General features: G+C 41.5%; 1 protein-coding gene across 3 annotated transcripts in view; it reads right to left on the bottom strand.

The window, feature by feature from the left end:
- The window catches only part of SERHL2 (serine hydrolase like 2), a 219,513-nt gene that overhangs the window by 109,365 nt on the left and 97,261 nt on the right, over positions 1 to 12,887 (bottom strand). For all 3 annotated transcript variants that reach the window (XM_069737104.1, XM_069737107.1, XM_069737106.1), the window contains exons 4-6: positions 3,925 to 4,038; positions 765 to 806; positions 417 to 436 (exon numbers count right to left, since the gene is read on the bottom strand). In XM_069737104.1, coding sequence (XP_069593205.1) covers positions 417 to 436; positions 765 to 806; positions 3,925 to 4,038 — 176 coding nt within the window. The remainder of the gene's footprint in view (positions 1 to 416; positions 437 to 764; positions 807 to 3,924; positions 4,039 to 12,887) is intronic.

Genomic DNA, 12,887 nt, shown 5'->3' with positions numbered 1-12,887 from the left:
ATGCTGCTGTAGGAGTTCATGTTATTGGAGCAACAGAGGTTGATAGGCGCAAATTCTGATTAAAATGGACTGACCCATTGTGGCCAGAGCACATGCTGTGGAGGGAGTGATGTATAATAGGGATATACAGAAAAAGAAGGTAGTGAATCCCAATGTTTCTGAATGAAGCCAGTGTCCAGCAGTTCAGTATGCCAGTGTGATGGTACCCTTATAATGATGAGGAATGCAAAACATGTCATCTCTCTTTGTTACAGAAAGACACAGGCACATTTTCAGATATCTGAAATAAATGCATAAGCACTGAAGTTTTTACACAATTTCAGAAAACTCTGCAGATGCACAGCGTGAAGCCACGGTAAGGGATGTACCAGCGCAACAGCTTCATTGAAAAAGAAGAAGTTATGGAACCGACTTACCATCCCGCCAACAACACCACCTGCAGAAAAATAGAGAAGTATTCTTAAGTCATCAAAGTTAGAAAATGAGTCCCAAGCCCTGAGTTTCAATAGTGCGCCCATTATCCATGTCAGATATCTAGGCATACTACAGCCTGTATGGGATAAAACAATGTCCTTACCCAGATATGACCACAAATCAGTAGTGAGCATGACAATTACTTCTACGAAGGATGATCTAGGTTTATTTCATTTGGTCGTTCAAAATTATGGCTGTAATAGGCATCAGTATGTGTGTCATCTATAGTGTAAAACTAAGAAAAGAACTAGATGTGGACGTGCACGCTCAAAATATTAATGAATGCTCACCCATACTGTGAGCCATTATTGAGAACTTCTGCCAACCTAAAGCTGTGGAAACAGAAGAAAAAAATACATTATTGTTTCAAAAAAATATTTGTTATTCATTATAAAAAGCAAAGTATGAGAAGGCGCCTAACATTATGTCAATTCTCAAATCTTTAACAGTGCTGCCTAAAATTGCAGCGTAAGCGCGTAGCTTTCCCTAATAGCAACACAAAACAAAGAAAAAAGGTAGTCACACAAGAAGGCCATGCGCACTGAATAACATGAGTTAAGGTACCGTCACACTCAGCGACGCTGCAGCGATATAGACAACGAGCCGATCGCTGCAGCGTTGCTGTTTAGGTCGCTAGGAGACGTCAAACACCGGCAACACCAGAACGATGCAGGAGCGATCCAGTGATGTACAGTGGGGCAAAAAAGTATTTAGTCAGTCAGCAATAGTGCAAGTTCCACCACTTAAAAAGATGAGAGGTGTCTGTAATTTACATCATAGGTAGACCTCAACTATGGGAGACAAAGTGAGAAAAAAAAAATCCAGAAAATCACATTGTCTGTTTTTTTAACATTTTATTTGCATATTATGGTGGAAAATAAGTATTTGGTCAGAAACAAAATTTCATCTCAATACTTTGTAATATATCCTTTGTTGGCAATGACAGAGGTCAAACGTTTTCTGTAAGTCTTCACAAGGTTGCCACACACTGTTGTTGGTATGTTGGCCCATTCCTCCATGCAGATCTCCTCTAGAGCAGTGATGTTTTTGGCTTTTCGCTTGGCAACACGGACTTTCAACTCCCTCCAAAGGTTTTCTATAGGGTTGAGATCTGGAGACTGGCTAGGCCACTCCAGGACCTTGAAATGCTTCTTACGAAGCCACTCCTTCGTTGCCCTGGCGGTGTGCTTTGGATCATTGTCATGTTGAAAGACCCAGCCACGTTTCATCTTCAATGCCCTTGCTGATGGAAGGAGGTTTGCACTCAAAATCTCACGATACATGGCCCCATTCGTTCTTTCATGTACCCGGATCAGTCGTCCTGGTCCCTTTGCAGACAAACAGCCCCAAAGCATGATGTTTCCACCACCATGCTTTACAGTAGGTATGGTGTTTGATGGATGCAACTCAGTATTCTTTTTCCTCCAAACACGACAAGTTGTGTTTCTACCAAACAGTTCCAGTTTGGTTTCATCAGACCACAGGACATTCTCCCAAAACTCCTCTGGATCATCCAAATGCTCTCTAGCAAACTTCAGACGGGCCCGGACATGTACTGGCTTAAGCAGTGGGACACGTCTGGCACTGCAGGATCTGAGTCCATGGTGGCGTAGTGTGTTACTTATGGTAGGCCTCGTTACATTGGTCCCAGCTCTCTGCAGTTCATTCACTAGGTCCCCCCGCGTGGTTCTGGGATTTTTGCTCACCGTTCTTGTGATCATTCTGACCCCACGGGGTGGGATTTTGCGTGGAGCCCCAGATCGAGGGAGATTATCAGTGGTCTTGTATGTCTTCCATTTTCTAATTATTGCTCCCACTGTTGATTTCTTCACTCCAAGCTGGTTGGCTATTGCAGATTCAGTCTTCCCAGCCTGGTGCAGGGCTACAATTTTGTTTCTGGTGTCCTTTGACAGCTCTTTGGTCTTCACCATAGTGGAGTTTGGAGTCAGACTGTTTGAGGGTGTGCACAGGTGTCTTTTTATACTGATAACAAGTTTAAACAGGTGCCATTACTACAGGTAATGAGTGGAGGAAAGAGGAGATTCTTAAAGAAGAAGTTACAGGTCTGTGAGAGCCAGAAATCTTGATTGTTCGTTTCTGACCAAATACTTATTTTCCACCATAATATGCAAATAAAATGTTAAAAAAACAGAAAATGTGATTTTCTGGATTTTTTTTTCTCAGTTTGTCTCCCATAGTTGAGGTCTACCTATGATGTAAATTACAGACGCCTCTCATCTTTTTAAGTGGTGAAACTTGCACTATTGCTGACTGACTAAATACTTTTTTGCCCCACTGTACTTATCGTTCTCGCTGATTGTTAGCTCCATGTAAGAACATTGCAGGCATCGTTGCTTTTGCTGTCAAACATGACGAATCACGCCGACCTAACGACGAAATAAAGTTCTGGACTTCTAGCTACGACCAGCGATGTCACAGCGGGATCCAGATCGCTGCTGCGTGTCAAACACAACGAGATCGCTATCCAGGACGCTGCAACGTCACGGATCGCTGTCGTTCTCGTTGGAAAGTTGCTCAGTGTGGAGGTACCTTTATTTTAAAATACTTATTTTGATTATGTGGCTATAAAAGACCTGCAGATTTATCAAGGGGTTAATTCACACCTTCTTATTCTCGCATGCCTTGTTTTTTGTAGCATTTATTTTGGTAATAATAATGGATTCCTTTACACCATTATTGGTATACTTTATGATTTTCTTGGAATTTGCTATATTGCACAAGGCACTTCAGACAGTATGTGATAGGTTTCTATGCTAGAGGGTTTGTCGTCTTATGCCATGACATAAGGGGGTATTTTGACCCTAACACTCATGTTATTTTGTTAGGTCTTGTATTTAGATTTGTGCCATTACACCCTGTTTAAATGTTTTCAGTGGGACTATATAAATGACTTTCAGTGTGTTTGATGCGTTTTATAACGTTACCTCTCTTTTTGTGTGCTGCTATACCTGCTTTGTTAGCTATATGGGTTTGGAGCATCTAGTTTCTTTCTACACTATAAAAGGGTGGTCATTCTGTTTTTCTATTGCCATCTCTACTAATCCCATAGATTTGGTATGGGACCGTGGTCCACATGCTCTATCAAAGCTCCATTCAAGCAGAAAACTCTGGTCCCCGGTTTTCAAGATTGGTTTGTGTTGTAGCAGGTAGCCAATGTATCAGCCAACCATTGGCTAGTGCCCAAGACACTAACTAGCCAAGAGTATCGCTGTGCATGGCAAGTCAACAAAATACCAGAGGCTGCTTTATTTTAGTTGGGTCTTTGTGGTTCAGTAAATGACATATCTTAGCAACATGAAAAAAATTTAGTGGCAAAAAAATAACATTTAACTATACATATTTTTCTACATGTATTTAATTAATTCCAACCAGTATGCCTATAAAAGGTTTACAAGCATGGATCATGAAAAAGCATAAAGCTAAACTTACATGTTACCACTCTATGTACGTCGGTCACGTAGTCCATATGTTGATACCTAAGTCCTTTGGGCATATGGGAGGACTGTCCATGTCCCGAGAAATCCAGCGCTACATAGTAATGTTCTGCAAAATTAGTAATAATGTGTTAAATACTATGGTAGATACAAATAAAAACAATTCTTAACAAAAGTGGAACATGGAATGTTTCATTAAATATTATTATATAGGTTCACTCATTTATTTATTCTAAAAATATGATTTGACACTCAAGATGGGAAATTGTACTGGGATAATACCAGGCTACTGTTAAGTCATGTCTAGCAGTGTGATCGCTAATAAATATGGCCCAAAAATCACGAGTCAACAGCTTCTTCCTGACATCTGTCTCATAACTTTTCGTTTTCTCTTTAAATTCCTAATTACGGTAATCTACAAGAAGACAGATACCTGATCATATTATTCAGCACAGACATAACTTAGGCTATTGTGCACACGTTAAGGAATGTCTGCAGAATTTTCCTGAACAAAACCGGACTTTTTCTGCAGGAAATCTACATGCGTTTTTTTGTTTGTTTGTTTTTTTTTTTTGGGGGGGGGGAGGGAGTAAACTTTTTAATGCGTTTTTTGCACTTTTTTTTGCGGATTTTTTGCGTTTTTTTACGGAACTTCCCAATGCAATAATATAGCAGCGAAAAATCCGCAAAATTAATGAACATGCGTTTTTTACCGTGATGCGTTTTTTTTGCGGAAATAAAACGCAGCATGTGCGCAAAACTTGCGGAATGCATTGAAATTATGGGATGCTTAATGTAAGCTTTTTTAGCGTTTTTCCGAGGAAACCGGACGAAAAAAATCGCGAAAAATCTTGAATGTGTGCACATAGCCTCAAAATGAAAAATAACTGTGCCAGTCCATTGCCATAAAGAAAAAAAATTAAAGGGGTAGTTCAGGCTTGACGCAAAAGTCTGCAGTGACTATGAGACTGTAGTGACTGTGTGTAAATCCTAACAGCGTGTGTGCTGCACATTGGCAAGATTCACCGGTATCGACCGGTGAGATAAAGTGCTCATGAGAATGCAAAAATGTGATTTTCATCCTTCTGGCCACATTCCGACAAGACATATTTGGCTTCCCTCAATACAAATCACCTGGACGAGGCTAAGGATGTCAGAACTAATCTCACATAATTATACACGAGAAGAAGAAGAGATCCCAAATAACATTTAAAACCAATATTTATTAATAAATGCTAAAAATAACATGATAAAAAACAAAGAATACCGTAGGGGACAACTAAATACGAGTATATATATATATATATATATATATATATATATATATATATATATATACACACACACAAGATATATAATAGGTGGTACTAGAGAATAACTACTGTATTCAGAAAATGCCCACAAACACATAATAACTCAATATGGACCTAATTCCAAAAAGTAACATCCACAGCAAGGCAGTTTTGCATCAAATGGTCACATAATATGGCCGACATTCAATGCCCTGACAATACTATAATAACCTTAGAAGAGGTAATGTTATGCGGCACAGTGTCCTCTATTTACTCTGGCAAATTGCTGAGCAAAAAACCTGTGATCCAAAACAACCATCTCTAGTGGACAAGTGTGGAAACATGATATCATATAATACAGTAAACGAGTATATTACCTTCTGCTTATGTTGTCCCCTCACCCCGACGCGCGTTTCCCCTCCTGCTTCTTCCGGGGGCGTTGTTTTTTACCGCGATATGTTTTTTCGTGAAAAAAACACAGCATGCGTGCAAAACTTGCGGAATGCATTGAAATTATGGGATGCTTAATGTAAGCTTTTTTTAAGCATTATTTCCGAGGAAAACGGCCGAAAAAAACGCGAAAAATTCTGAATGTGTGCACATAGCCTCAAAATAAAAAATATCTGTGCCAGTCCATTGCCATAAAGAAAAAAAATTAAAGAGGTGGTTCAGGCTTGACACAAAAGTCTGCAGTGACTATGAGACTGTAGTGACTATGTGACTTAAATCCTTACAGCCTGTGTGCTGCACATTGTCAAGATTCACCAGTATCGACTGGTGAGACAAAGCGGTCATGAGAATGCAAAAATGTGATTTGCATCCTTCCAGCCACATTCCGACAAGACATATTCGGCTTCCCTCAGTACAAATCACCTGGACGAGGCGAAGGATGTGTAGTATCAATGGCAATGCAAATTAATCTTAACAGTGTGCAACAGCATGCTGTAAGAATTCAGAAGTCTGCAGTAACTGAGGGCCTGCACACTTTTAGCTGAAGACCAGTCAACCTCTGTAAATATTAATGTTTTCTAACTGTAAAAATAAAAATGTTTTTAATGAAAAATATAAAAGTCGCAAAGGAGTAAAAAGCACACACGCATACTTGTGAATTATGTCAACGGTGAATGGTGTCAAAAATAAATGTAGCCAATATTCAAAATTATTAAAATTTAAAGGGGTTATTCGGGACTAGGTTTTTTTTTACACTATGGGACTAAGAACTAACAGGCAGGATATTGCTAACTACCTGCCTGCGCTGCATGGTTATTATACTCACCTCATCCTTTCATTCCTAGCACTGCAGCCTCCATTTTCGAGATCCCTTGAGACTCCGCCCAGCCTCCACACCTGCTCCGCCTCCACCATCCCACCGCCCACCTTGGAAAAACACAATTTCACCACATCCTCACCGATCAGATATTAACAGTTCCCATCAAACACCATATCACATTCATAACCAGCAGCTTTTGTTCTGGCCAAAAGAATTTTTAAGCTGACAAGACACAGTAGACTCCTTCAGCCGGGCTCTACTCTACTCCAAACTATTAAAAACAAATATATTTTTATGTATTTTTCTTTAAGGGAATGAGTGACATACATTTACATTTTTTTAAACAACCATTAATACCACATACAGTACAGACCAAAAGTTTGGACACACCTTCTCATTTAAAGATTTTTCTGTATTTTCATGACTATGAAAATTGTCAATTCACACTGAAGGCATCAAAACTATGAATTAACCAGGGCTGTGGAGTCGGAGTCGTGGAGTTGGAGGTAGTTTTGGTTGGAGTTGGAGGTAGTTTTGGTTGGAGTCGGAGTCGGTAGAAATGTACCAACTCCGACTCCAGCTTTAAAAAAAAATGTATTAATATTTCATAATTGAACTTTCATATGAATTTTATAAATGTTACTCAAATACATATGTTCTATCAAACTATGAACAACAGTGATAAACAGTTCTGATGGAGATAGAGACATTTCTTAAGGCCCCGTCACACATAGCGAGATCGCTAGCGAGATCGCTGCTGAGTCACAAGTTTTGTGACGCAACAGCGATCTCAGTAGCGATCTCGCTATGTGTGACACGTAGCAGCGATCAGGCCCCTGCTGTGAGATCGCTGGTCGTGTCGGAATGGCCTGGGCCATTTTTTGATCGTTGAGGTCCCGCTGACATCGCTGAATCGGCGTGTGTGACGCCGATTCAGCGATGTCTTCGCTGGTAACCAGGTTAAACATCGGGTTACTAAGTGCAGGGCCGCGCTTAGTAACCCGATGTTTACCCTGGTTACCATCGTTAAAGTAAAAAAAACAAACGCTACATACTTACCTACCGCTGTCTGTCCTGGCTGTGAGCGGCGGGCAGCCGGAAAGCAGAGCACAGCGGTGACGTCACCGCTCTGCTTTCCGGCCGCTGTGCTCACAGCCAGAGCAGAGAAGCCCAGCGCCGGGGACAGACAGGGGTAGGCAAGTATGTAGCGTTTGTTTTTTTTACTTTAACGATGGTAACCAGGGTAAACATCGGGTTACTAAGCGCGGCCCTGCGCTTAGTAACCCGATGTTTACCCTGGTTACCCGGGGACTTCGGCATCGTTGAAGACAGTTTCAACGATGCCGAAGTCTTTCCCCTGATCGTTGGTCGCTGGAGAGCTGTCTGTGTGACAGCTCTCCAGCTACCAAACAGCGACGCTGCAGCGATCCGGATCGTTGTCGGTATCGCTGCAGCGTCGCTATGTGTGACGGGGCCTTTACTTCTTGTGTGTCCCTGTTCTCCACTGCCCTTATCTAATCTTATACTTGGTTAACCTCATGCTGCCCCAACCCCCCTACCTACAATGTATGAAACTGAAAGTGAAAATGTGTTGCAAATTCTTAGTTCTAAAGCTCCTCCTCTAGACTAGATGTTTGGTGTGCATCTTCCAAGCATCTCACAGCTGCTACTCAGAAGAGGAAGACTGTAAAGGTACCGTCACATTAAGCGACGCTGTAGCGATCTAGACAACGATCCCGATCGCTGCAGCGCCGCTGTGTGGTCGCTGGAGAGCTGTCACACAGACAGCTCTCCAGCGACCAACTATGCGAAGTTCCCTGGTAACAAGGGTAAACATCGGGTTACTAAGCGCAGGGCCGCGCTTAGTAACCCGATGTTTACCCTGGATACCAGTGTAAACGTAAAAAAACAAACATTACATACTTACATTCCGGTGTCTGTCCTCTCCGGCGCTCTGCTTCTCTGCACTAAGCACCGGCCGGAAAGCAGAGCACAGCGGTGACGTCACCGCTGTGTTTTCCGGCCGGCGCTCACAGGCAGTGCAGAGAAGCAGAGCGCCGGAGAGGACAGACACCGGAATGTAAGTATGTAGTGTTTGGTTTTTTTTGCATTTACACTGGTAACCAGGGTAAATATCGGGTTACTAAGCGCGGCCCTGCGCTTAGTAACCCGATGTTTACCCTGGTTACCAGTGAAGACATCGCTGAATCGGCGTCACACACGCCGATTCAGCGATGTCTGCGGGAGTCCAGCAACGAAATAAAGTTCTGGACTTTCTGCGCCGACCAACGATGGCACAGCAGGATCCTGATCGCTGCTGCCTGTCAAACTCAACGATATCGCTAGCCAGGACGCTGCAACGTCACGGATTGCTAGCGATATCGTTCAGTGTGAAGGCACCTTAAGAAGTATTATCCTTTCAACAAACTTTGCATCAGTTAACTGTGAGTACATGAGGAATAACAGAATTTAATTTCGAAAAATATTTGGATCACAAGGACCGTGCAAAGCGTTCCCCCATAGAAGAGTCATCCCCATCAAAGAACACAGCCAGTACATTTCAGCAGAATTTTTCATGTGCACTAAAAGAAATTGAGAAATTTGACCGTTCATCAAAAATAACAGTGCAACAAGCGATTCCACTGTATCCTGACATTGTCATTGCCACCAACCCAAGTTAGTGTAGAGAGGTTGTTCTCTGCTCTCAAAATAATTAGATCAGATTTGAGGGCATCCATGAAGGAGGATCTGACAGAGGCAATACTTTTTCTGAGGACAAATTTAAAGATTTCTTCTTATTAACTGCATAACAGTGTTTATTGCATATTTACTTACAAGAGTTTAGAAAAGTTTATAAAAGTTATTTGCTATATTCTAATTGTATTTTAATAAATATAGTTTTTGCTCTATGTGGTCTGATTACTTTTATGATGGTGAGAAACTGAATAAGCACGATGTTAATATTTGACAACAGTAAATTTATTGTTACGAATTGGCCATTTATGAAGGAGTCGGAGTCGGAGCCGGAGTCGGAACCTGATAAAATCCAGGAGTCGCAACTGTGGCTTACCGACTCCACAGCCCTGGAATTAACACTTGTGGAATTACAGTGGGGCAAAAAAGTATTTAGTCAGTCAGCAATAGTGCAAGTTCCACCACTTAAAAAGATGAGACGCGTCTGTAATTTACATCATAGGTAGACCTCAACTATGGGAGACAAACTGAGAAAAAAAAATCCAGAAAATCACATTGTCTGTTTTTTTAACATTTTATTTGCATATTATGGTGGAAAATAAGTATTTTGTCAGAAACAAAATTTCATCTCAATACTTTGTAATATATCCTTTGTTGGAAATGACAGAGGTCAAACGTTTTCTGTAAGTCTTCACAAGGTTGCCACACACTGTTGTTGGTATGTTGGCCCATTCCTCCATGCAGATCTCCTCTAGAGCAGTGATGTTTTTGGCTTTTCACTTGGCAACACGGACTTTCAACTCCCTCCAAAGGTTTTCTATAGGGTTGAGATCTGGAGACTGGCTAGGCACCTCCAGGACCTTGAAATGCTTCTTACGAAGCCATTCCTTCGTTGCCCTGGCGGTGTGCTTTGGATCATTGTCATGTTGAAAGACCCAGCCACGTTTCATCTTCAATGCCCTTGCTGATGGAAGGAGGTTTGCACTCAAAATCTCACGATACATGGCCCCATTCATTCTTTCATGTACCCGGATCAGTCGTCCTGGCCCCTTTGCAGAGAAACAGCCCCAAAGCATGATGTTTCCACCACCATGCTTTACAGTAGGTATGGTGTTTGATGGATGCAACTCAGTATTCTTTTTCCTCCAAACACGACAAGTTGTGTTTCTACCAAACAGTTCCAGTTTGGTTTCATCAGACCATAGGACATTCTCCCAAAACTCCTCTGGATCATCCAAATGCTCTCTAGCAAACTTCAGACGGGCCCGGACAGGTACTGGCTTAAGCAGTGGGACACGTCTGGCACTGCAGGTTCTGAGTCCATGGTGGCGTAGTGTGTTACTTATGGTAGGCCTTGTTACATTGGTCCCAGCTCTCTGCAGTTCATTCACTAGGTCCCCCCGCATGGTTCTGGGATTTTTGCTCACCGTTCTTGTGATCATTCTGACCCCACGGGGTGGGATTTTGCGTGGAGCCCCAGATCGAGGGAGATTATCAGTGGTCTTGTATGTCTTCCATTTTCTAATTATTGCTCCCACTGTTGATTTCTTCACTCCAAGCTGGTTGGCTATTGCAGATTCAGTCTTCCCAGCCTGGTGCAGGGCTACAATTTTGTTTCTGGTGTCCTTTGACAGCTCTTTGGTCTTCACCATAGTGGAGTTTGGAGTCAGACTGTTTGAGGGTGTGCACAGGTGTCTTTTTATACTGATAACAAGTTTAAACAGGTGCCATTACTACAGGTAATGAGTGGAGGAAAGAGGAGATTCTTAAAGAAGAAGTTACAGGTCTGTGAGAGCCAGAAATCTTGATTGTTTGTTTCTGACCAAATACTTATTTTCCACCATAATATGCAAATAAAATGTTAAAAAAACAGACAATGTGATTTTTTGGATTTTTTTTTCTCAGTTTGTCTCCCATAGTTGAGGTCTACCTATGATGTAAATTACAGACGCCTCTCATCTTTTTAAGTGGTCGAACTTGCACTATTGCTGACTGACTAAATACTTTTTTGCCCCACTGTATATACTTTACAAAAAAGTGTGAAACAACTGAAAATATGTCTTATATTCTAGGTTCTTCAAAGTAGTCACCTTTTGCTTTGATGACTGCTTTGCACATTCTTGGCATTCTCTTGATGAGCTTCAAGAGGTAGTCACCGGAAATGGTCTTCCAACAATCTTGAAGGAGTTCCCATGATGCTTAGCACTTGTTTGCCCTTTTGCCTTCACTCTGTGGTCTAGCGCACCCCAAACCATCTCGATTGGGTTCAGGTCTGGTGATGAAGATGATGATCACCGCACTTCTCATGATGTTGCCTCATTCGCGCCACCAGGCCTTGCATCTCTTTGTTGCATCGTTTGCATTTTGCACGCATGCCTGCCTTACCGATAGGCGAAGGAGCTTCATTAAAATATTCCCAAACTGGGTCTCTTTTACGGCCTGCTGCCATTATAAGGAAAGAATGTAATAAACCTCAGATCAGATATGTTACTATGAGGATCAGATATGTTACTATGAGGATCTGTTTATACCAAGGAAGGTGACGGGCACAAGGGGGCATTCTTTGCGTCTGGAGGAGAAAAGGTTTTTCCACCAACATAGAAGAGGATTCTTTACTGTTAGGGCAGTGAGAATCTGGAATTGCTTGCCTGAGGAGGTGGTGATGGCGAACTCAGTCGAGGGGTTCAAGAGAGGCCTGGATGTCTTCCTGGAGCAGAACAATATTGTATCATACAATTATTAGGTTCTGTAGAAGGACGTAGATCTAGGGATTTATTATGATGGAATATAGGCTGAACTGGATGGACAAATGTCTTTTTTCGGCCTTACTAACTATGTTACTATGTTACTATGTTAGATCGTACACACAAACAGATCCAGACTTGTCTGTCTGTGGCTATGCTGCAGTATTGTGCTCAAAGTTTCGCTTTCATTTTCTTGTCTGCTTGCCCTTCCTCCTCCTCACACTTAGATTCACATTCTTCTTGTGTTGTGCAGATCTATTCCACTCCAAACAATCAGAAACATATTGTCTAACTTCTTGGACTTGGCACTGAAGGGGTTGATTCTGTATTCATAGGTTTGTAGAACAATAGGATTAAGGTCTTTTTCTCAACTCTGTTCATGTTGTAACATTTTTGCCGTGAAGAAGAGGCTGGGACCTCTGCAGAGTCAAATTCAGTTTTGAGAACTGCGTAAGTAAAGCGAGCGTCTGTGATAATATAGGAGAGAAACTGCCCACTAATCCTACAGAAACCTCTGGAAGAGCATGGCATTGTGAATGTTACACATATACAGCCTTTATTCTACTGAGTTAAACAACTCAGCTTTATCTCATGATGGAAGAACCTTTGGATGGTAAAATATTTTCCTCAAAAAGCAGTTTATTGAAAAAAATCCGATTTAAATAAAAAAAATCAGATTTTTTTTGATTTTTAAAAAAAAAAAACATTGATTTTTATCTACCCTGTAATACAGTGATCACTGGTGACATTATACACAGGAGCTCTGTATATAGTGTCAGTGTACAGGTAATAAAGGGATCACCAGTGACATTATACACAGGATCTCTGTATTTACTGTCAGTGTACAAGTAATACAGTGATCACTGGTGACATTATACACAGGAGCCCTGTATATAGTGTCAGTGTACAGGTAATACAGTGATCACTGGTGACATTATACACAGGAGTTCTGTATATA

Source organism: Ranitomeya imitator, chromosome 8, assembly GCF_032444005.1.
Source record: "Ranitomeya imitator isolate aRanImi1 chromosome 8, aRanImi1.pri, whole genome shotgun sequence".
Taxonomy (NCBI): Eukaryota; Metazoa; Chordata; class Amphibia; order Anura; family Dendrobatidae; genus Ranitomeya; species Ranitomeya imitator.
The sequence above is the reverse complement of the archived record's forward strand: the minus strand, read 5'-3'. Positions and strand labels throughout refer to the sequence as shown.